The 25718-nt window shown below is 44.2% G+C and overlaps 1 protein-coding gene across 2 annotated transcripts in view; it reads left to right on the forward strand.

Annotated features, from left to right (window-relative positions):
• Window positions 1-4217: 4217 nt before the first annotated feature.
• Window positions 4218-25718, forward strand: part of ccdc124 (coiled-coil domain containing 124) — a 29500-nt gene continuing 7999 nt past the window's right edge. The window contains exons 1-2 of one of the 2 annotated variants that reach the window (XM_072594410.1): window positions 4218-4346; window positions 18075-18247. In XM_072594410.1, coding sequence (XP_072450511.1) covers window positions 18089-18247 — 159 coding nt within the window. In that variant the 5' untranslated portion in view covers window positions 4218-4346; window positions 18075-18088. Of the gene's footprint in view, window positions 4347-10773; window positions 10885-18074; window positions 18248-25718 lie in introns of those variants that run through there. The other variant, XM_072594411.1, reaches the window with a different exon arrangement.

Genomic DNA, 25718 nt, shown 5'->3' on the forward strand with positions numbered 1-25718 from the left:
AGTTGTGCAGAAGAAAAGGTGAGCATTTTCAGTGACTTGGAGATAGTGAGGCCTGCAGATGCTGGCAAGTCAGTGTTGATAAAGTCTGGAGCTGGAAAAAGCACAGCAGGTCACGCAGCATCAGAGGAGCAGGAGAGTTGACTACTGAGCCACTGTGCCACCCATGGTCAATGGAAACGTATCTAAATCAAATCAAAATATCACTGGCAGGGTGATAATAAACCCTAGCTCCTGTGGTGCCCAAAAGTCGTCTCTGTCCCCTCAACCTAACGAGAGCTGACTGGGAGAAGCTGATGGTGCGGTTGCTATTCTGTGCAGTCCGGTTGTCAGTGGGAGGATACCAGTGACATCCAGCATGAAACTCTTGGTGGCCAAGCTATCAGCGTGACCAAGTGACTCATGGGTCAGATGAAATGGGCCTCGAAGGGTTTTCACCAATAGCTCCTTCTCCCGAACCCTCACACATCCCAGCCTGTCATATGGCTGTAGAAGCTGTTTCCACCAATCTCTTTAAATATAGAATCCTACAGGGTCTGATTGGTCCACTACAAAACAGAAAAAACTCTTCCTTGGTCTAACTAGAAGAGTCTTGTGTTGATAACAAAATATAGATTTTTTTTCTTTTTTTTAAAAGGAAGAGGGCCCCGATTTGTTCAGTACATTTATTTTAGGGACTGTACCACTGTAGCACAAGAGGGCCCTTAAGCCTCCCTTTATGTTTCTTTTAAGTATTTTTACATACATATAGATAGATAGAAAAAGACACCTTTGTGAACAGAAACAAGATACAGAGCATGTTAGTAACCAGTTTCAGGTTCCTTTCTTATGATGGGTGTTGTTACATAGACTTTAATGAGGCCCCGATGTTAGGCTCCCCCTACTCAAAAATCCTAAACTATTCTTCCCACAAGGCCATATGACAACATTACAGTGAGTGGTGCTTATGTTTCGGCTCAGTATTAACCCTTTCAGACCCATGTCAATGATCCAAACCATAGGATGTGTGGTAGATTCCAGTTTCAACTCATTCCCAAGCGCAAAGTGTGAATTTTAAAACCTGATCCACAGTTTTATGAAGTGGAACACTCAAAGCCCCTCGACACTAAACTGTTAGAAGCACAGAAAATAGGTTCAAGAACAGGCATTCAGTCCCTTTGTATCTGCTTCACTGTTCAATATGAGCACAGCGGATCCTCATACCCATTGGTCCCTTTAGATCTAAGATCCATATCTAACTCCTTCCTGACAATATTCAATGTTTGGGTCTCAGTCTCTGTCTGATGCAGAGAATTCTACAGGGTAAAGAAATTTCTCCTCATCTCAGTCTGAAATTAATGCCAGTCATCCATAAGCTGACACACCAGGGCTGAGGCGATGCTACACGGTCAGAGACACCACGTTTCATACAAGATGTTTTAAACAAAAGCTTCATCTGCCAGCTCAGTTCAATGTAAGAGATTGATGGCACTATTTCAAAGAAAAAGCAGGCAGGTTCTTCCTGGCGTATGGGGGCCAATACAAAAATTTGAATTGACATCAAAAAAACAATAATGTCTTGTCACCGTTATAATATGAAAATGGCAGCAGCAAATATGCACAGCAAGCTCCCACAAACAGGGCAAATAAAATTCAAGATAGGACACTCCTGCATATTTTGATTGGAGCAGCAGCAGCAGGTTAGAATGTACTGCAAGAGAGACAGAATCTGTAAGAGGCACTGCTTCTAAAAGTGTTGCTAACATGAAAGAACTGCAGATGCAGTAAATCAGAGGCAGAATAAGAAATTGCTGGAAAAGCTCAGTACAGTTGGCAGCATCTGGGGACAGAAATCAGAGTTAATGTTTCAAATCAAGAGAGCCTTCCTCTCCAATCACAGGTCCTTTTCCTCCTGTGCATTTTTTTCCCCAATCATGTTTTTTAACCTTGCTGAGATTTCTGATTTTCTCAATCAATGGCACAAGCTGAGGATTGGGCAGGATCCCTCACATGGGCTGTGGTAAATGCTCATAGCAATTTGCAGAGCACCTCCTCAATGCAGGTAGCAAGCTGGAGGTGGCAGGGTGAATGATGCAGGTCTCACTGAGCCAGGTTGTGCTACCACTCAGCTTCAGATCTCAACAGCGGTCAGAATGGGGCATATGGATTACTGGTGCTGGAAGAACACAGCAGTTCAGGCAGCATCCAAGGAGCTTCAAAATCGACGTTTCGGGCAAAAGCTCTTCAATCAGGAATACAGCTAGCAGTAACAAGTATACACAGCTGAAGGGGAAACAGTTCATTAAAAAGGCACCTTATTATTGAAACAGAGAGAAATTTCAGTAAAGAGGGATCTGGGTAGCTGTGTGCATGAATCGCAGGAAGTTAGATTAAGAAAGGCAAATGCAATTTGGCACTTATTGCTAAAGGAATGGAATCTAAAAATAGGGAAGTCTTGTTGCAATTGCACAAGACACTAGGGTGACAGAATCTGAAAGACCGCAAACTGTTTTGGTCCCTAACTTGAGGCAGGATATATTGTGTTGGAGGCACCCCTCTGTGGTGAATGTGCCACCAACTGAGGTACAGCTGCAAACGAATCTCTTCCAATTTACGCTCAAGACTCCTTTAAAAATAATTACAAGCTCAGTCAAATGAAAATAATAATTAATTTGACAAAAATCACAGTTTCAAATTCCAGATAAAACATTTATTGTGATCTTCAGTAAAAATGATCAATCTCAGCAGCTTTGCTTATGAAAATACAATATTTGAAATCAAATTAAAACAAAATTTTAAAACCTAGTACATTTCAAAATACCCCTTTTGCATTCAGTGATTAGAACTGTAAAGTAGTCGGAAATAGACTGACTGGCTTGACATTTGAGAAGAAACTGAATCCACTTAGTCTTCCAATACTTAACTGTGATGTCTATCCATTAGATTTATTTTGGAGCACTGGCTGATAATAGTTGATAACATAAAACAGTTCAACACGTGTTCAGAAAAGAGTCTCAGTTCCCATCTTACACAGTCCAGAGAAACCCACAAAAGCTTACATCTGGGAGCCAGCTGTCCACTTTTGCTTCCTGGAACTCACCAATCCTCCTGCATCTTATTGGAGTCCTCAGGCTGGTTATTGAGCTGCTGCAGGTTGGGGAAGTTGAAGTTAGGCTGGTTGATCTTCTCCAAGAAGGAGGTGAGGAGGCGTTTGTTGAGGTGGTCAGTTTGAGTGAGCTCCAATTCCCCATTTGGCCCATGCCTGCTCTCCTCTGGCTCCTGGGTTGAGTTTGGGAGGCTTGACCTCTGCTCTTCCTCTGGACTCTTCCTTTGACCCAAGTTCAGGCTGGTTTGAAGGGCTACATTCTCCATCTCTTTGTGCCTCTTGGTGTCATTGCTGCAGGGAGGCCTGGAACCCTCTTGTGCATCAGCCTTGTTCATGTCTTCCTCCATCGTCCTCCCAGCCTCTAGCCAGGCCCCAGCCTAAGCAGCTGTCAATAAAGTTTATTAAAAACATGGCACCATGTTTGTGCGGGGCTCATCGACCGGAAGTGTCTGGATAAAACGCTTAAAAGGAACAAAAAAACACTGATTTAATCGGTAAGAGAAGTAGAATCTAACATTTGATGTCAAATGTCTCTAGATGTTTACATTTATCGGGGCATAAAGCTATTACTTTCAAAAATATCAAGAACAAATTGCTGTATTTATATATGTGAACCTCAGCCTTAAATTAGAAGATAACTTAAATAGTAGGGGTTAAAATTGGTGAGGAATACATTTTCATGAACCGGGAAAATGTGATTTAGACACAAATTCTGTGAATAATTTATGAGATCACCCATCGCCCCTCATAAACATGGCGTTCAGTCCAGCGGGGCAATCTGTACGTTGCCCCTCACAAAGTTGGAGGCAAAGGCGTGTGACGTCGCCTCACATTTTGCCCCTTACAAATATGGCTGCTATTCAACTAACATGACCGGTTCCTTAAACCACCTGCCCCTCACAAAGGTGGAGTAAAAGCGGAGGACTCTTCCAGTGTTATCTGCCACTTACAACTATGGTCACCATTCACTCAACATTGTCGCTTCCTTCCGCCATGGGCCCCTCACAAAGATGGCCGCGGACGCCCGCCTTCCATACAGGGAGCGAGATCCTTGAGGACCCCAAATTGTCCGCCGCCTCTGCAGCCACCCTTCCAATCCACAGCGAAGCACAAGATAAATTGTTGTCACAAATATTGGGGAAAAAGGGGCCCTGCTTTAATGAACTGCACTCAGCACACAGGCACCTGAATAGATAGGTTCTTGTCGTCATCAAGAGGCGCCAATGACAGAGAGTCAGCTGCTGGAGTGAGGTGCATTGAGTCCGTGAGTAATTCTACCTCTGATTAAAGACCTTCAGTCTTTAAACTTTTTCGTTCTTGGACTATTTGTTCTTTCATTATCGGGGTTTGGTGATGATGTGCCCCAGACGGTGAGGGCGGGGCGGGGGAAGGTTGTTGTCATGGTTACCAGGTGGGGTGAGCTCTGCCTTGGCTGTAGTTGCCATAGAAACTTTCAGTCTGAGCCTATTAGTTTTTGTCAAATGCCAAATGCGGCCTCACCCAGTTTAGGGGTTAAAGATTCTGCTGCATCCCCTCCATCGCCTATTCTCCTCCTCCTCCTCCTCTATTATCATCATCATCATTCCTGATCTGCAGTGGATCCCCTACATTGGCTGCAATTCAAGTTTACCAGCCATTTTTCTTTGGGCAATCCTTCTAGCTTTAAGTCAGATCTTTTATGGGTTCAGCTCTCACTCTGAAGACCTGATCTGTGTAATCAAGGCTGAACACCTCCAAGAGCAGCAGCGGGGTGGTGGTGCGCTGTTGGAGCTGTAGGTTTTTAGATTGTTTTCACAGATTGTTTGTGAAAGATTCTGTGACCGTTTTGGAAAATAACTTGGGAGTTTTCCCTCAATCAATGTCACTAAAACAGATTACTTGGTCATTTATTTAATTGCAGTTTGTGAGATCTTGCGGTGTGCAAATTACTTTACAATCATGACCACACTTTGAATGATACTTGGTTGACTGTACGACTTGTAGGGATGCACAGAGATTCTGAAAAATGCTGCAACAATGCAAATCTTGTGCCCTCCTCTCTCAAAACCTTAAGTAATTCTGGGATTCCAGAGAAGATCTATAGGAATTTACTAAAATGAGAGCTTATCTTGATTTAGTATTTTTTTTGAAGTAGAAAAATTCCCAGGTGCTTCACAAAGACTGAATCTGATAAAAATAAACAAAATAAAAAGACAGTGAAGAGGGTAAACTGAACCTTAGAATATGAATTATGGGGGTAGTTTACTTCAATAACTGTTAATGTTGATGCTGGAGATGACACAGTTCATGAAGGACCGTGTTGACCATTTGTTATTTTAAAATTCGTTAATATATGGAAATCTAACAATGACCAGGACATTGCTGGAGCTGGTCAGTTTATGAATTGGATTTTCATAATCAATTCTTCAACTCAAATTCTGCAGCATAACTTGAAGATGTGACAGTGGAAAGACTGGGATCCTGGTCAACCACAGGGACTGCTAGTGTCTCTCCCAAGTCACGAAACACAAGGATTGAGGGAAAGGAATGATAGAGAAGGAAATCAGCTGAATTAGAGTCAACATAGATACAGAAAAAGAAATAGAGAGAGAGAAATATTTGAAACAGAGGGGAAAATAATTCTTGAAAACAAAAAAATTGAAGTTATTCAGGAGCAGTTTCCTATTTGCCTGAGTAAGACTCCACAATTTCAATTGTTCCCTTTCTGGACTTCTGAGAATAAGTGATATAACTCTCATTAGCAAAACCGTGAAGCTATGAAATATCAACCAGAAGTTTCTATTTCGGGGTTAATTCGTATTTACTTTGAATACATGACAAATTCTTGAAAATCTTGGGATAGGTGATACCAAGACCTGTTTTCTAACAGTGGAATAATGTCAATCATCCAGCATTGTACAGCAATTCACTAACTCTTGGTATATTCACAAGTTGGATTCATTTTATTCACAGGATGACAGTGTCTCTGACTGGGCCAGCATTTATTGTCTATTCTAATTGTAGTTGAGAAGGTGCTGGTAAGGAGCCTTCTTGAACCCTGTAGACCATGTGATATTTGTATAATCACATTGCCGTTAGGGAGGTGGTTGTGGAATTTTGACCCAGTGACCGTGGGAGAAGGGCAAAACGGTTTCAGCTTAGGATAGTGAGTGATTGGAGGACATGATGATTCTATGTATTTGCTGCCCTTGTCCTTCAAATCTAATGACAGTAGAGATTGCAGGTTTGGACAATGTTGTGGAAGAAGCCTTGGTGTGTTGCTGCAGAGCATCTTGTAGATCATATACACTGCAGCTGCTGTGCACTGGTGATGGACAGAGTGAATGTTGAAGATGGTGGATGTGGTGCTAATCAAGTGAGCTGCTTTGTCCTGGAAGGTGTTAAAGCTTCTTGAGTGTTGTTGCAGCCGTACCCAGCCAGGTGGGTGTGGAGTATGCCACCATCTCTGACTCGTACCTTATAGACGGACAAGCTTTGGAGAGTCAGGTGGTGAGTTACTGGCTGCAGGAGTCTTGGTATCTGACCCACTTTTCTAGCTGCAGTAATTATATTGCTGGACAATAGCAACTCCCAGGATGTCAATGGTGGAGAATACAGCGATAGCAATTCCACTGAATAAAAAGTGGGATTCTTTCTTGTTGGAGATGCATAGTGCCTGTCATTTGTGTGATGTAATATTACTTGCTCCATATCAACCCAAGCCTGAATGTGCTCCAGGTCATGGATATTTCAGTATTTGAGGAGTTGCAAATCATGAGCAAACATTCCCACTGCTGACCTTATGATGGATGGAGGGTATTCGATGATGCAACTGGACATGATTAATTCTAGGCATTGCCATAAGGAATTAAGGTGTCTTGTATTATAGTGGTAGTGTCCCTACATCTGGACACTGGGAGGCCCAGGTGCAAGTCCCATCTGCTCCAGAGGTGTCATAACATCTCCGATGCCATCTTGATTAGATGATACCTACCCTGAGGAATTCCTGCAGTGATAGCCTGGAGTTGATTGATCTCCAACAACTACCTCAGCCTCTCTTTGCCAAGTATGACTCCCAACTGGTAGAGAGGTTTCTCCTTGATTCACCTTGACTGCAATTTTGCTAGGGCTCCTTGATACAATACTCAGTCAAATGTTGCTTCCCCCAAAGCAGCCACCCTCATTTTCCCCTGTTGAGTTCAACTTTTTTGTGTATGGCCCAAGCCTGTAAGAGATCAGGAGCCAAGTGGCAGAACCCAACTGAGTATCATTGAATAGGTTATTTTTGAAAAGCACTGTTTGATAGCACGATCATCAACAACAACTTTCATCATTTTGCTGATGACCAAGTCTAGATTGATGGGGCGGTAAATGGCCGGGTTGGATTTGATCTGTTTTTTGTGGACAGGACATAGCTGGACAATTTTCCACATTGTCGGATAGATGCCAGTATTGTAACTGTATAGGAATAACTTGGCCAGGGGTGCAGCTAAATCAGGAGCACATGTCTTTGATATTATTGCTGGAATATTGATAGGGCCCATAGTCTTTGCAGTATCCAATGGCTTCAGACATTTTTTGATATTGTATGGAGTGAATTGAATTGGCTGAAATCTGGTATCTCAGAAGGCCAACATAGATAATGGCCTTGGTACCCCTGGCTGAATGTTGTTGCAAATGCTCAACCTTATCATTTGCAGTGGTGTGTTGGCCTTCTTCTCCTCCCCCACACACATTGCTGAAGTTGGAGATTTTTATGGAGTCTTTTTCTCCAGTGAGTTATTTCATTATCCACCACCATTCGTGACTGGATGTGATGGGACTTCAGAGCCTAGATCTGACCCTTTAGGTGTCGAATTGCGTAACTCTGTCTATCACTTGCTACTTTGGCTGTTTAGCTTGTAAGTATTCTTGTGCTTAAGCTTCGCCAAGTTGCCTGGTGCTGCTCCTGGCATGGCCCTCCTGTACTCTCCATTGAGCCAAAGTTGATCCTCTGGCTTGTTGGTAATGGTAGATTGGGGGATGTGCCATGTCACCTCAGCTGTTCAATCATGTGATTAAAGCCTTGGACAAAGAGGTCAGTTTTAAGTAGTGTCTTAAAGGAAAAGAGCTTTAAAGAAAGAATTCCTGAACTTAGCTTTGTGCAGCTAGGTATTAGAGGGAATCGCAAACAACATGATCTTTACAATGAAGAAATTGTTTAACCAGGAGTGTGTGTAGGTCCACGAGTGTAGCAGTGATGGGTGAACGGGCCATGATGAGAGGAAAGGACATGTGCATCAATATTTTGGATGAGCTGAAGTATATGGAGGGTAGAATCTCGGAAGCTGGACAGAAGACTGTTGCCTTGTGGCTTGACTAGTTGAACAAAGATATGGATGAAGGTTTCAGCAGGAAACGTAGTGAGGTGAACGTGGAGCCAGACAGTGTTAAGAGTTAAAAGTAAGTGATGACTGTAGGGATGGTATCGATATATGTTCGAAAGCTCATCTTGAAGGCAAACCAGACGCCCAGGTGTATGTTTAATGCAGTAATAACAGGAAATGCCATTGTACCCACTATTGACCCTGAGTTTACTGGGAGGTTAATGTGTTTGGTATTATCACCTATTCATGGTCATTCTAACCTTTTTGAGAATGTTGTGACATTCAGTTAGATCTTGGATGATAAGTACAGAATATTTTATCTCCATCTACCCATGGTTTCTTAATCTTTTTTTCTTAACCATAACAGTTTAGTTTTAAATTATTTTAATAAGTAATTTATGAAACATTAGAGACATACAAGGAAAACGAAATGAGGAAACTCCTTTTCTGACCTACTTTACACAACTTTAATACAGCACTGGGAATGCTGTGTGGGCCTACAGCAATAAAATTGTATAAAATACTGAGTTTATCCTTACACTGTTACAGGAAATGGCAACCGTTGAGCAAGCTATGCTAGTTTGAAACACTGAAAACAATGAAACTTATCTTATTACAAATTTTTTAAAGCTACATTAGGAGCCAACCACAAACAGAATTTTTTAAAAAGTTTGATAAGATGGATCTTTGGGGATTGGAAATCTGGCTTGGTTGAGTATTCCTACTGTTGCAGACTTTACTAATATCTATATGATTCAGATTGTTATGTGTAACTTGGTCATTTTTATTATTTTAAAAATGTGTTGCTGGAAAAGCGCAGCAGGTCAGGCAGCATCAAAGGAACAGGAGAATCGATGTTTCGGGCATAAGCCCTTCTTCAGGAATGAGGAGGTTGTGCCAAGCAGGCTAAGATAAAAGGTAGGGAGGAGGGACTTGGGGAAGGGGCGTTGGGAATACGATAGGTGGAAGGAGATTACAGTGAGAGTGATAGGCTGGAGAGGGGGTGGGGGTGGAGAGGTCGGGAAGAAGATTGCAGGTCAGGAAGGCGGTGCTGAGTCTGAGGGTTGGGACTGAGATAAGGTGGGGGGAGGGGAAATGAGGAAGCTGGAGAAATCTGTGTTCATCCCTTCTGGTTGGAGGGTTCCTAGGCGGAAGATGAGGCGCTCTTCCTCCAGGCGTCGAGTTGCCATGGTCTGGCGATGGAGGAGGCCAAGGACCTGCATGTCCTTGGCGGAGTGGGAGGGGGAGTTAAAGTGTTCAGCCACGGGGCGGTTGGGTTGGTTGGTGCGGGTGTCCCAGAGGTGTTCTCTGAAACGTTCCGCAAGTAGGTGGCCTGTCTCCCCAATGTAGAGGAGGCCACATCGGGTGCAGCGGATGCAGTAAATGATGTGTGTGGAGGTGCAGGTGAATTTCTGACGGATATGGAAGGATCCCTTTCTCCTAGTTCACTTTTATTATTTACAATCAAATGTAACAAGATTAAGCAGCAAATGAGAAAAATGAAAAATGCTAGAGAAATTCAGGAGGAGAGACAAACTGAGTTAAAGATTCTTATTTGGAACCTATTGGACACAAAAACATTAATTCTGATTCTCTCTCCATAGATGCTGCCAGACCTGAGTTTTTCTAGCATTTTGTTTTCATTTCAGGTTTCCGGTGTCCACAGTATTTTGCTTTTATAACATATATATATTAATCTCTTTTGAAATTTGAAATTGACCATCAAGCTGTAATGTTTTGGGAGGGAGAGCTCTGACATCACTCCCGAATGGCCTGGCATCAATTTGAAAGGGTTTCCCTGTGCTCTGGTTTCCCCATGAAATAAAACATTTTTTCTCTATTGCTTTGATCTGCTACTTATTAAATTTTCATTACTTCAATTGGACTACTTCATAACCTTCTCTGAATGTGGCAATAAAAGACCAATCCATGCAATTTGACTGAATATTTAACCATTTCGAACCTCAGCAGCTTTTTGGTAAAACACAGAAAACAGGGACAGGAGTAGGCCATTCAGCCCTTTGAGCCTGCTCATCCATCTCAGTATCCTGTTCCCACTTTCTCCCCAATTCCCTTTGATCCCTTTTAAAATGAAGAACTATATCTACTTCCGTGAAAACATTCAATGTTTTGGCCTCAACAATTTTCTGTGGCAGAGAGTTTTACAGGCTCCCCACTCTCTGGGTGAAGACATTTCTTCCCATCTTGGTTTTAAATGCCCTATATCGGATCCTTAGACTATGTCCATGATTCTGGACCCCCTTGCTATCAGGAATCCCCTGCGTTTAGCCTGTGTAGTCTTGTTAGACTTTAATAGGTTTCTGAGATTCTCTCTCTCTTCCCCAGCAAGCACAAGCCCCTCCCACCACCCCAAGTTATGCCAAACACCTGTGAATATAGTCCTAACTGATCCAGCCTGACTTCATACAAAATCTTACCACCCCAGGAATCAGTCTGGTAAGTCATCTTCATTGCATGGCAGACGGTGGAATTTGAATTAAGTACATGTCTGGAATTTAGAATTTAATGATGACTATGAATCCATTGTTGGCTGTTGGAAAAACCTGCCTGGTTCATTAATGTCATTTTGAGGAAGGAAACTGCCATCCCTACCTGGTCTGGCCTACATGTGACATCAGACCCACAGCAATGTGGTTGACTCTCACCTGCCCTCTGGGCAATTAGGGATGGGCACTAAATGCTCGACTAGGTAGTGACACCCTCAAACTGTGAATGAATAAAGAAAACTCCCTCCATAACCAGTCATCCTTCCTCAGGCAAGGAGATCAAAATGCAATTTTTGTGAATTTTTGTGTTTTGCTTTTGCTCCAAGGTTCATACACTCCTTAACAGGTGCATAATTATGGTGAACTGTTAGACTGAAATTGTTTCCATGGAAGCCCTTAAATCTATTTATCAGAATCGTTTTGAGGCATATGGAGTTTGAGATTTCACAAAGGAGGTAAGGAAGCATTTGGCAATGAAAGCCGTGGAGAGGAGCGTGCTGGTGCATGCGAAATGATTGAATATTTTAAAGTTGGAAGGAGATGGGTTCTTTTTCAGGCAGGAGAGTTGAGGCTGGATGGAAATGTAGAATCCAGAACACACACCAGCCAGGATTATGTTGGAGTGGAGCGGGCCTGAAGGGCTGAATAACTAAGTTCTTCTCCTTATTTTGGGCGTTAGTAGTGAGCAAGCATAAGATGTGTGAAACACTCTAAACAGCATTACAGAGCCACAGGATTGTTATGTTGGAGGTGGAAGCCATTTAGACTGAGATGTATTGCATAAATGCTATACCCTCCACACTTCACATCAGCTCTGATGAAGGGTCATCTAGATTCAAAACGTTAGCTTGCCGTCTCTCCACGGATGCTGCCTGACCTGCTGGGATCACCAGCATTTGTTGTGTTCAGTAGATTCCCAGCATCTGTAGTAATCTGCTCCTATATTATGTCTAAACTGGTTCTCTGAATGAGCATTCTGACTTAATGCCATTCTCCTGCTTTTCCCTGTAATCCAGCAAATTTGGTTCTATTCCTAGAAACGTAGAGCAAGTGTAGGCCATTCGGCCCTTCAAGCCTGCTCTGTCATTCAACATGATAATGGCTGATCATCCAACTCGATGCCGTGTTCTAGTTTTCACCCTGTGTCCTTTGATCCCTTTAACCCTAAGTGCTATATCTAATTCCTCCTTGGAAACATTCAGTGTTTTGGCCTCAACCACTTTCTGTGGCAGAGAATACTACAGGCTCTCTGCTCTCTGGGTGAAGAAATCTCTCCTCCTCTCTGTCCCAAATGGCCTATGCTGTATCCTGATTCTAGACTCCCTGGTGGGGACCATCCTTCCTGCATTTAACATGTTTAGTCTGATTAGAATTTTATTGATTTTTGAAATCTCCCCCTCGTTCTTCTAAACGCAAGTGAATGCAGTCCTAACCAATCCGGTTTCTCTTCATCATGTCAGTCCTGCCATTTCAGGAATCAGTCTGATAAACCTTTGTTGCATTCCTTTCATATCCAGGACATCCTTGGAAGGAAAGCAACTAACGGATGATAGTCCATTCAAATAATCATCCAGTACCACTTGAATGCCTCAATTGAACTTACCTCCACCAGTCTTCCAGCCAGTGCATCCCAGACCCCTGAAATACTTCCAGAAATTTTTCTCACCTTGCATTTGCTTCTTTTGCAAACACTTTAAAGCTGTGCCCTGTAGCTCTTGATCCTTTTTAATGGGAACAATTCCTACCTTTCTGTCCAGAAACCTTATGATTTTGAAATATTCGATCCAATCTCCTCTTCGTCTTCTCACCAAGGAAAATAATGCCATCTTCTCCAATCAGTTTATGTAACTGCTCCTTCTTGTCGTTGGACTGGTCTTGTAAACCTCTTTATTCTGTCCAATCTATTCAAATCCTTGCAAGATTGTGGTGCTCAGACTGTACACAATCCTTCAGCTGAGGTCTCAACAGTTAGCATACAGCAATCTAGAGGATACGCCAAAAATGCTGGCTCAGCTAATGATGCCCTCAACCGGTGAATGATTAAAAAAAAAGTTCTGTTTTCAGAAACAAAAACAGAAATCATTGGAAAACTCAGCAGGATCCACTGACCCTTCTTCAGTTCTGTATTCATATATTCAAATGAAGAACGGATCATGTTTAGACAGCACCCATCACATTCTAGAAGCATTCCAAAGTACTTCCACTGTCTGCCATAGTGAAACACTGGGGTAATATACCAGTGAGGAAAGGTCAGTCTCTATGTAACACTGGAATACAGTATTGGTGGGGACAGGTCTGTCACTATATAATGCTGGGGTACAGTACTGGTGGGGACAGGTCTGTCACTGTATAACACTGGGGTACAGTACTGGTGGGGACAGGTCTGTCACTGTATAACACTGGGGTACAGTACTGGTGAGGACAGATCAGTCTCTGTTTAACACTGGGGTACAGTACTGGTGGGGACAGGTCTGTCACTGTATAACACTGGGGTACAGTACTGGTGGAGATAGGTCTGTCACTGTATAACACTGTGGTACAGTACTGGTGGGGACAGGTCTGTCCCTGTATAACACTGGGGTACAGTACTGGTGAGGACAGATCAGTCTCTGTATAACACTGGGGTATGGTAGTGGTGGGGACAGGTCTGTCACTGTATAACACTGGGGTACAGTACTGGTGGGGACAGGTCTGTCCCTGTATAACACGGGGGTACGGTACTGCTGGGGACAGGTCAGTCACTGTATAATGCTGGGGTACAGTACTGGTGGGGACAGGTCTGTCACTGTATAACACTGGGGTACAGTACTGGTGGGGACAGGTCTGTCAATGTAAAACACTGGGGTACAGTACTGGTGGGGACAGGTCTGTCACTATAACACTGGGGTACAGTACTGGTGGGGACAGGTCTGTCACTGTATAACACTGGGGTACAGTACTGGTGGGGACAGGTCTGTCACTGTATAACACTGGGGTACAGTACTCAGGACGCAGGTCTGTCACTCGAGATGGGAATAACTTGTGGTAATGTGTTGAGGTTTCATTGGCCTCCATGTTCTGTGTGTTTACATTGAAACAGCAGTTGGTGTTTCATGGAGCATGACTCCAGGCTGCATTGAGATGGCAGAAACACAATGGGCCAAATGGTCATCTATTGCTGTCTCAATCAATTGGTTCAGAACCAATCCTGACAGGTGCAGGATCCAGTCTGTGATTCCTGGTGTGAAAGAGGAGGCACCTTCCACCAGTCTGAGTGGAGTTAGTCAGCTAAAACATGTTGGACTGTTTAAAAGCCACAGCTTCAAGAAATGCAGGCAGTACAAGTGGTGAACCTTTTGTCCTGTGGCCAGTGTTGGATGAATTTTGAATAGGCTGTATATTTGAAAAGAAAATGAATAATTTTTTAAAGGAATGGAATAAATACTTGAAAAGGGGAAAATAATACAGTTTTAGGGAAAGAGCAGGGAATGGGGTAACTTGTTTCAAGAACCAGTGCAGGCACAATGGGTAAATGGCCTGTTGTCCTATAAAGTACTGTTCTATTCATCTGTTGCTCTATTTTCCTTTCGTTTGACAGTGTTTGAGATACGTGCTTTGCACAATGGAGTAACGTTCTTAGAGATTTGTGCTTTTGCTCTGTGAATTGGCCCTGCCTTCTTTCAGCCAGGTTTTGTTAAAACTGCAAAGTCATTCTGTGCAGCTTGACCACAGGCAGATCCTGTTCTGTGTTGTTGAACATCCTGATTTGTGTCAGTCTTTGAGTCACTGTGTATTCCTTCCTGTTTCTCCCCTCTTCACCCTCCATCTCAACCCTGGTGAGTGCTGACTCTGGCTGGGATTTATTGTGTGTCTGGGTGTTAAATTTAAAAGATTGAACAATGACTTAACCGAGGTATTTTAAAATGATAAGGGAATTTGATGGATAAAACGAATTCTGGATAAAACAAAACAGATTCTGGAGATCTGAAACGAGAACAGAAATTGCAGCAGAAACTCAGCAGGGCTGGTAGCATCTGTGGGAAGAAGGCAGAGTTAACTGGTTGAAGAGTTACTAGACTCAAAACGTTAACTCTGTTTTCTTCTGAAAGAGTTGGATGGGTAGATTAAAAGAAACTGCTTCCTCTCCTAGGGGAATCCCGATTCTTAGAAAAAAAACTTTAAACTGAAAGACAGCCTTTCATGAGAGAAATCAGGAAATGCTTTTTTCACAAGATAACAGTTTGTGAAATTTTCTTCCCACAAAACACTGGCTTAATTATAGTTTTTAAACATGACACCAGTAGAGTTTTGTAAATAAAGACATTAAGGTACGTGGTGCAAAGGTGAGTGCAAGGAATTGAATTGTAAATAAGCCATGGTAGTGAACTAGAACAGGTGGAAGGGGATGAATAGCCTCCAATCTCTATATTTTGTGGATACAAGTAGTTCTTCTATAATGCGATGGTTGTGTTCTTGTTCAACCCCACATTATAGAAAGGTTGCACTTTAGAAAGAGCACTTAAAGTGTTGGCAATGTAATGTTACAGCCAACACACATTTTAAAAGTTCGTGCTTTAGAAAGAGTGTCCTCAATTTGTCAATTGCATTACAGTGAATACATGTAAGCAAAACGCATATTATAGCAGAACGACCTGTATTGTCTCGGGGAGCAGTAAGGCACATCATCAGATTTTCGATGATTGCTTCATTAATATTTTATTCTGGTGAAGATGCCACATGCATACATATTGTTATCGTGAGTAAAAATTGCTCTTTAGAGAGATTAGAATTAGGGACTTCAGTGAGAGACCCCTTGTCTTTAAGACTTAGGGTGGTGAAGATGAGGTTTGTTTCTGGCTTGGTGCATTGAGAGTCTATGGAAATCTCTTCCCCAGAGAGCATTGGCGGATCGTTGAGTATTTTTAAGATCGAGATTTGTGACGAACAAGACAGTCAAAGGTTAAAGGGTGTAGGCCGGTACGTTGAGTTTGCAGTCAGATCAGTCGTGAATTTATCAAATGATGGAGCAGTCTTCAGAGGCCAAATGGCCTATTCCTGCTCCTGATTTATGTGTCTTATCGATAGTGTCGTTTGGGTGAAACTTTGTGTTTGGTTGAATAATAAGACGCCCATTAAATATTGAAGAATAGAGGGAGGTCACCTGGAGTCTTGGTAACATTTCTCTCTTAATCCCAGTCACAGAAAGTGGCCATTACCCAGCCGCTCACCTTGCTGCTGATTGATGCATCAAGGGTGGTACAATCAGCAGCAAGATGAGTGGCTGGGTAATGGCCACTTTCTGTGATACAATGCGACAAAATGCACATTTTTCTGTCACCGATGCTATAGGCTTTCAGGACTTGGCGGTAGAATCCAAGAGGGTTGCAGCACAGAAAGAGGCCGTGTTGGCCATCCCATCTGTGCCAGCTCTTTGAAAGAGCTATCCAACTGGATCTTGTGTCCTAAGCTTTACCCTGTACCCCTGCAAATTAGTCCTCTTCAGGTGCAAATTCACCAATGTTTTCAAAGTTTCTGCCAGACCCCAGATTGCTCCAGGCTTTCTCAAATCTGCATTCCAAATCTGAACTGACCTGTGGTGGGGCGGGGTGGGTGGGGGGGGGGGAGGGGGGAGCTGGTGGGGAATATCTTGCCCTATTTCCTCATTAACTGTCAATCCACTTGCTCTTTAAAAACCTCCTGCTTTTGAAAATCTCTATTAAAGTTCCAGTTAAACTTTTCTGCTCTAGGGAGAATAATTCCAGCTACTCCAGTCTCTCCAAATCATTGAAGTCCCATGTTCCTGGTGACATTGTACTGCAACTCCTCTGTAACCATCCAAATGTTTCGTACAATAGAATCATATCATTCCTTTAATGTGGAAGCAGACGTTTTGGCCCATCAAGTCCATACTGACCCTCTGAAGAATCGTCCACCCAGCCCCATGACCCCCACCCCTTCCCTGTAACCCTGCATTTCCCATGGCTAATCCACCTAGCCTGCTTGTCTCTGGACTGTGGGAGGAAACCAGAGTACCTGGAGGCAACCCACACAGACACAGGGAGAATATGTAAACTTCACACAAACATTCACTAGGGGGTGGGATCGAAACTGGGTCTCTGGCGTTGTGAGGCAGCAGTGCTAACCACTGAGTCACCATGCCGCCCATATCAATACCCAACATGAACTTAATCTATTCCCTCACTTGATCTAATCTCTGGGTTTGTTTTGTATGGGCGTTGCATTGTAAGAAAACCATTTCCAACATTTTTCTATTGAGTCACTCCATGAGTGAACCACAGCATCTGATGTTGACACTTTTTAAGGCTGTACTGAGGAAGGCACTAGCCTTCAGTTAAAACTGAATCTCTGTTTCCCCTCTCCACTGGAAGTAAACGATCTCTACTTTGAAGGCAAACAGGGAATTTCTTCCAGTAATAAATGCAAAATACTGTGAATGCTGGAAATCTGAAACAAAGACAGAAAGTGCTGGAGAAACAGAGTTAACGTTTTGAGTCCAGTGTGACTTTTCTTCCGAATGCATTCTTCCGTGTGTCGTGGCTGTTATTTATCCTTCATTCAGATTCCCCCAATCTGACTATTTGAACATTACCAAGTGGGCTACTTGTGGGAGCTAGCTATGCACATTATTTATGATTTTAGATCAGAGTGGTGCTGGAAAAGCACAGCAGGTCAGGCAGCATCCGAGGAGCAGGAAAATCAACGTTTCAGGCAAAAGCTCTTCATCAGGAATGGAGCCTCCATTCCTGATGAAGGGCTTTTGCCTGAAACGTTGATTTTCTTGCTCCTCGGATGCTGCCTGACCTGCTGTGCTTTTCCAGCACCACGCTGATCTAAACTCTGGTTTCCAGCATCTGCAGTCCTCACTTTTGCCTCAATTATTTACGGTTCCTACACAGCAATAGTCACGATAATTCAAAAGTACTTCATTGACTTTGAAGGTGCTTTGAAGGTTCTGGTGGTCAAGGAAAGACAATATGAAGTCTTTTTTTTATCAGATTGCTACTGATTGTGTCTGACTGCATTGGTCAGTTATTGTGGGACTGCGTGCCTGTGTCTGACTGTCCTCCACAACTCAAGGCCAACCCCACCTTCTCCCCTTCCCCAGAGTGTCTCTGAAATCTGTGCCCTTTCTTCTGGCAGGTGGCAGCGGAGGGATGCCCAAGAAGTTTCAGGGAGAAAACAGTAAATCAGCAGCTGCCAGGGCTCGGAAAGCAGAGCAGAAGGCAGCAGCAGACGCCAAGCGACAACAGGAGCTCGAAGACGCCTACTGGAGAGATGACGACAAACACGTGGCAAGGAAGGAGCAGCGGAAGGTGTGTTACTTCATCTGAGCCCTTTTCTGCTCTCACACTGTGTCTTTGTTCCAGGCTGAGTGCGCGCGCGCACACGCACACACACGCGCGCGCGCTTTACACTGCTGAGTAAGAGGCCAGTTTACAGTCTGTGCTTAGTTAAATGATTTCACCCTTTGCATTACTGTCTCCCTTAAGCACTCCCAGGACAGGGACAGCATAGAGTTAGATACAGATTAGAGCATCCTCTACTCTTTTAAACAAAAAAATAAAAGGTACCTTGCACGGCAAATGGGCCTTTACTATTTTAATCTGAAAGTAAAGCCACCTCAGCATCGTTCCCATCAGACGTTCCCAGACAGGGACAGCGCGGAGTTAGAGTGAAGCGCTGCCTTCACTGTCCACATCAAACACTTCAGGACAAGGACTGCACAGAGATAGCTATAGAATAAAGTTCTCTCTACACTTTCCATTGGACAGGGGCAGCACAGGGTTTAGATACAGAGTTAAGATCCCACTATTCTTTGAAGTAAAGTCACAAACTACGCTGACCCCATAAATCACTCCCAGGACAGATACATACAGGTTAGATATAGAGTAAAGCCTCTTCTACACTGTCTCCATTAGTCACTCCCAGGATATGGACAGCACAGAGTTAGCAAGCGTAAAGTTTCCTCTATTCTTTTAACAAAGTAAAGCTCTCTTGATACTGTCCCCATCGGACACTCCCAGGACAGGGACAACATGAGGTTAAATACAGAGTAACACACTCTCTACTCTTTTAAACTGAAAGTAAAGGTCTCTCTATGCCAATTACATCAAACATCTGAGAACACCTAGAGATATGAGGCAAGTGTCACACTGTTGGAGGTGCTACCTTTCAGATGAGACATTGAATTGAAGCCCCATCTACACTCTTGGATAGAGCGAAAAGGTATTACACAGTATTTCCAGGTAGAGGAGAGGTGTTCCTCTACATCCTTGGATCAATATTTATTTCACAACCAGAGATACAAAAGCATTCAATCATATTCTGCTGTGGGATCTTGGCTGTGTATAATTTGATTATAATTATTATTTTGGGTTAAAGCGACTGGACTTTGTTTAAAAAAAGGTTTTTGGCTGCAAACTACTTTGACACATCCTGCGAATGTGAAAATTCCTCCTGTTTATAAATGTAAATCCTTTCATGTCAGCTGCTGTGTATTTTTGGCACCGTCTCCCTGTGGTGTATGCACACCCACGAGGCAGTGTATCGGAAACACTGGTAGGTAGGGACTGTTTAGAAAAGCCAGTTTGGAGCTATTGGATTGTGTGTATTTGCAGTTGTAGACCATTGCCACAGAGTGGCAGAACTGCTCCAGTTATTGCTGCCAAAGCCCTTTTTCCCAAATTATTAAACCTATGTCCTGAATTTGTGGAAGAATTCTTCTGCAGCTCTATCTGTCTCTGTGTCCCTCTCCCTCTGTGTGTCCCTCTCCCTCTGTGTGTCCCTCTCCCTCTGTGTGTCCCTCTCCCTCTGTGTGTCCCTCTCCCTCTGTGTGTCCCTCTCCCTCTGTGTGTCCCTCTCCCTCTGTGTGTCCCTCTCCCTCTGTGTGTCCCTCTCCCTGTTTCGGTCCCCCCCCCATCTCTCTGTTTCGGTCCCCCCCCATCTCTCTGTTTCGGTCCCCCCCCCATCTCTCTGTTTCGGTCCCCCCCCATCTCTCTGTTTCGGTCCCCCCCCATCTCTCTGTTTCGGTCCCCCCCCATCTCTCTGTTTCGGTCCCCCCCCATCTCTCTGTTTCGGTCCCCCCCCATCTCTCTGTTTCGGTCCCCCCCCATCTCTCTGTTTCGGTCCCCCCCCATCTCTCTGTTTCGGTCCCCCCCTCTCTGTTTCTTCTCTTTCTCTGTCTCTTCTCTTTCTCTGTCTCTAACGAAAGATAGTGATCCAGAACAACTTGTATTTGCACGTAGCCTTTAATGTAATAAAAACAGAGACAGTAGGATCAGGGTTGCCCATTCAGCCCCTTGAGCCTGCTGTGCCATTCAGTATCATCATGGCTGACCTTTGAGCTCATACCCTATTCCTACCATTCCCTGTATCCCTCTAGCCACAAGAGCTATTATCTACCTCCTTAAACATTGACTCTCCGAAGAGCATTCCACCCAGATGCACCCTCCCTACCCTACCCTATCCCCGCATTATCCATGGCTAATCTATCTAGCCTGCACACCCTGGGATATAACAGACAATTTAGTATGGCCAATCTGCTTAACCTGCACATCTTTGGACTGTGGAGCGAAACCCATATGGATATAGGGAGAATATGCAAAATGTACACAGTTAGTCACTCAAGGTTGGGATTGACCCCAGATCCCTGGTGCTGTGAGGCAGCAGTGCTAACCACAGAGAGAGAGAGAGAGACACACACACACACACACACACACATACTTGATCTTAGCCAGTTACTGGGAGAGGGCTAGGATTCATAACTAGGGAAGAGATTGAGGAACCAAAAACAGTTGTTTTTATCTTTCCAGTAATGGATGGATGTCAGATAAAACTGTTGCCCAGTTGAGAGAGATGATGGTGAGAAAAAGCTGAGTACATGTTGAGGGAGAATCCACGTACCTTTTCAGCAAGACAAGGTTCTGGGTGACAAGTAACATTTGTGCCACACCAGTGCAAGGCAATGATCATGTCCTACAAGAGAAGATCCTACCATCACCTTCTGCATGCAGTTGGTGAAGAAGTCAAATGGGATATTGGCCTTCATAGTGAGAGGACTCGAGTATAGGAGCAGGGATGTCTTGCTGCAACTGTACAGGATATTGGTAAGACCACTCTCGGAGTATTTTGCCCAATTTCAGGTCTCCTTATCTGAGGAAGGATGATCTGGTTATGGGGGGTCTGCAAAGAAGGTCTACCAGACTGATTCCTGGGATGGTGTGACTGAGGTACAGTCAGAGACTGGATTGGTTAGGACTCTCTTCACTAGAATTTAGAAAAATGAGGGGGGAGTCTCATCAAAACAACGTATAAAATTCTAATAGCCCGATTCTGGGTAAACACTAGAAAGACATTCTCAATGACTAAGGAGTCCAGAAACATGGGTCACAGTCTAAGGATAAGGGGTTTTAGAACAGAGCTGAAGAGAACTTCTTCACCCAGAGAGAGGGGTAAGCCTGTCACTGGAAACTACTGAAGCCGAAACATTGAAGACTTTCAAGAAAGATGTAGATATAGTGCTTCAGGCCAAAGTGATCAAAGGATTTGGGGAGAAAGTGGACACTGGACAGAATTGGCTGATCAGCTATGATTATATTGTATTATGTAGCAGGCTCAGAGGGCCGAATGGCTGCCTCCTATTTTGTGATGTTCAATGGCATAACCAATGCTGAATCATTCACTATTAATATCCTGGAGGTATCATTGACTAGAAGCTGAATTGGACGAGACGTATAATTATTGTGGCTATAAAAACTGGTCAGAGGCTAAGAATCCATGTTGAGTAACTTAATTCCAGTCTCTCTGAAGCTTGTCCACCATCTACAGGATATAAGATGGAATACTTCCCACTTCCCTGGATGAGTGCAGCTCCCATGACTCAAGACGTTCAACATAATCCAGGGCAAAACAGCCACTGGATTGGCACCATATCCACCACCTTCAACATTCACTTCATTCACATAGTACACACTGCTATCACTGTGTGTCTAACTACAAGATCCACTGCAGTAACTCATCAGGGATCCTTAGAAAGCAACTTCCAAACCTACAGCCTCAACCATCTAGAAGGACAAGGGCTGCAGATCATAGGAACATCAGGATCGAGAGTGTAGTGCTGGAAAAGCACAGCAGGTCAGACAGCATCCAAGCAGCAGGAGAATTGACATTTCGGGCATAAGCATGTCGCAGAATATCTCTGGGTCACCCCGACCAATTACCACACCGCCCTGTGGCTGAACACTTCAACTCTCCCTCCCACTCCATCAAGGACATGCAGGTCCTGAGCCTCCTCCACCGCCAAACTGTCACCACCTAACACCTGGAGGAGGAATGCCTCATATTCCACCTTCAGACCCTGCAACGACATTAGATAAATGTGGATTTCAACAGCTTCCTCATTTCCCCTCCCCCCACATTATCCCAGTCCCAAGCGTCCAACTCGGCACCGCCCTCCGGACCTGTCCATCACTTCGCCCCTCTGACCTATCACCTTCTCCCTCACCCCTTCATCCATCTATTGCTTTCCCACCTAGCTCCCCCCAACCCCATCACACCTCTCATTGATCTCTTAGCCCCAACCCACAAGCCTCATTGCTAATGAAGGGCTTATGCTCAAAGCTTCTTCATCTTGGAGAACAATGTCAAAATTTACTTGTCTGTGGCTGGGACAAAATCCTGGCATTCCCTCCCTAACAGGATTTTGGGTTTACCTACATCCCAAGGCCTGAAGGGGTTCAAGAAGGCAGCTCACCACTATAACCTCCAGGGCACTTAGAGATGTGAAATAAATGCTGGGTGAGCCAGCAGCATCCACTACCCGTGGATGAACAATAGGTAAAGCTGTGTCTCCTCAGCACTGTGCCTTTGGCTGGTGGTGTTATAGGGCAACAAGTGGGTGAGAAAGAAGAGGGGACCAAGGGTTAATCAAGAGCTAATGGTACAGGAGCAGGAAGATTAGCAATTGCTGCTGCTGATTGGGTAGGAATGGGAATCGGATGAGGGCAGCCTGGCTGACTGTGGAGAGCGATTGGAGGACGACGATGTAGTCATTGGGCCACAGGCAGGTTAAGAAGGAACAGTGAGGGAACATTAACCTTTGTAACAATTGCACAATTTTGTGATTTTGATACCACGGCAGTGACAAAGATCTAAAGATGGACGCAGATTTGGGAGGGGACGTCGTGTTCATTTTGAAGCAGAGGGTGAGGTTGGGAATATTTAGTTGAGGGAACGTCTGACATGCAGAGCTTACTGGTCGACTTTTCCCCTTTCTCTAACCCAGGAGTTATGAGTTCAAGATGAGGGGGGGGAAGTTTAAGGGAGATGTGTGTAGAAAATTCTCTACACAGAGGGTGGTGGGTGCCTGGAATGAGTTGCCAGCGGAGGTGGTAGAGGTGGGCACGATAGCATCATTTAAGATGTGTCTAGACAGATACATGAATGGGCAGGGACCAGAGGGATACATATCCTTAGAAAATAGGTGACAGGCTTAAATAGAAGACCTGGATTGGTGCAGGCTTGGAGGGCCGAAGGGCCTGTTCCTGTGCTGTAATATTCTTTGGTCTCTGGTCAAGGGTCAACAGCAAGAATACAGGCTGATTTCCCCCTTCTGTCCATTTTCCCCCTGCCAAACACCCCCTTCTGTCCATTCCCCTACCCCCCACCTCCCCCACCACCACCAACTTTCCCTTCTGTCCACAACGCCCCGCCAAACACATCAGAATTAAATGCTTCCCCACTCCACACTCATTGGTCAGACTTGCCCCTGCAGTAACTGCATTCACTTTAGGATTGCAGCTCTTGTTAGAGAGATCGGGTTCAAGGTTAATGCAGGTCTGATCCAGTCAGCAGAGAAGGAGATGCATTCTATCTCTCTCTCTCTCTTGGGCTGGAATTGAAGAACAGAGGAGAGTAACTCGGTCACAAAGCTCAGCCACAACAAGCTGTCTCCATGTTCCACTAAGTACTGAGTGCTGATTCTTTAACTGTGTCGCTGTTGAATTTTTCAGGAAGCTACCCCTTTCTGCTCCTTGTTATACTAATGAGTTTTGAGCAGTGCTTTTCCTTAATCACTCCAGAGCCTTGGGTTGTAAGAAGTGGTGAATCCAAGAGAGCAGTCTCGTGTTACATCCAACCTTTTGTGCAATTGATCCTCGCCTTCATGAATATAAAATGCAGATTCCAACAAACCCTCTCTCACCATCTTTCCGCTTCACCAAATTAAAAAGCTGCAATTTAACCCAGACTGGGCACTCTGCCTTCCTAGAATTGCTAACCCATCCTTGGGCACCACTTCTCTGCTTGCTGTGTCCACAACCCATTGAGTTAAAATTCATCCTTCAAATATCCAGAGCTAATTAAAAGAAAGATTTACATTTTACCCTGTCGTGGGCAACCTCCATGTTGCAACAGTGCATTACAAAAAGCTGCGTACTTTTCTGAATTGTAATCACTGTTGTAATGTACAAAATACAACAGTTAAATTGTGCACAGCAAGATCCCATGCCCAATATGATAACAATCTGTTTTAACAGTGTTAGTTCAGATAAATATTGGCTCCAGAGCACCACAGATGACCCCTTGCCTCGAGCTGTTTTTTTTTGCAATAGTGACCATGGAATCTTTTACATCCGTCTGAGAGGGCAGGTGGAACTTCAGCTTAACTTTTCTCCTGGCAGACAGCACCTCTGACAGTGCAGCACTCCTCAGTACTACAATGGGAGTGTCAACTCTGATGATCAGATCCACTGTCACTGGATTGGCTCTGAACACACACTCTTCCATCTCAGTGATGGGCGCGCTGCCTCTCGAGTCAAGTTAAATTCTGAGAAGTTGGATCGAGGGCATCATGAAGAGAGTGGGTAAGTATTCTAGAGAGAGTATTGGAAGGACTGGGTGAGCTGGACATTGATCTTTCACAAACCTCTAACCCTGTGCTGTACCTCTCCTTGGAGTATCCGTTGGGAATAGTGTTGAGGGAGCTTTATTTGTATTTTAAAAGAGCTTGAGAGAGCTTTATTCTGCGTCTCTAACCCTGTGCTGTCCCCCTCCTGGGTGTGTGTGTCCTGTTAGAGGGCTACCAAGATCAGATTTAGTTAAGTCCAACCCCTCAGCTTGGCCCCGACCCCCATTCCCTTCCTTGTGGGCTGGGCTTCAAGTCATGTTTTTTCTCTCTCTGGTTCTGCTCTGGTTCTGCTCTGTTTCTGAAATGGCAAAAAAAGGTTTTTTTTGGATTGCTCACAGTGTGAGAACAGGCCCTTTGGCCCAACAAGTCCACACCGATCCACCGAAGCGCAACCCACCCAGACCCATTCCCCTACACTTACCCATTCATCCAACACTACGGGCAATTTAGCATGGCCAATTCAGCTGACCTACACATTTTTGGAATGCGAGAGGAAACCGGAGCAAACCCACGCAGACAAGGGGAGAATGTGCAAACTCCACACAGAGAATCACCTGAGGCGGGAATTGAACCCAGGTCTCTGGCGCTGTGAGGCAGCAGTGCTAACCACTGTGCCACCGTGCTGCTGGACCCTGGTCCTTCCTATAACTCATTTAAATGATCAATGATTGCTTTTGAATTGTTTTCTTTCTGAAATTCATGGTATCTGTTAGGAAACCAGTGTATGTACTATACGTGGATTTATAGAAGGAATATGATAAGTTGCAACATCAAAGATTATTGTAGAAAATGAAGGCTCATTGTATGGGTGTAACATTGATAGGGGTAGAAGGTTTGCTGGCTGATAGGAAACTAGGACGAGGTATACAAGAGTCATT

The sequence above is a fragment of the Chiloscyllium punctatum genome, chromosome 24 (genome assembly GCF_047496795.1).
Source record: "Chiloscyllium punctatum isolate Juve2018m chromosome 24, sChiPun1.3, whole genome shotgun sequence".
In the NCBI taxonomy this organism is placed as follows: Eukaryota; Metazoa; Chordata; class Chondrichthyes; order Orectolobiformes; family Hemiscylliidae; genus Chiloscyllium; species Chiloscyllium punctatum.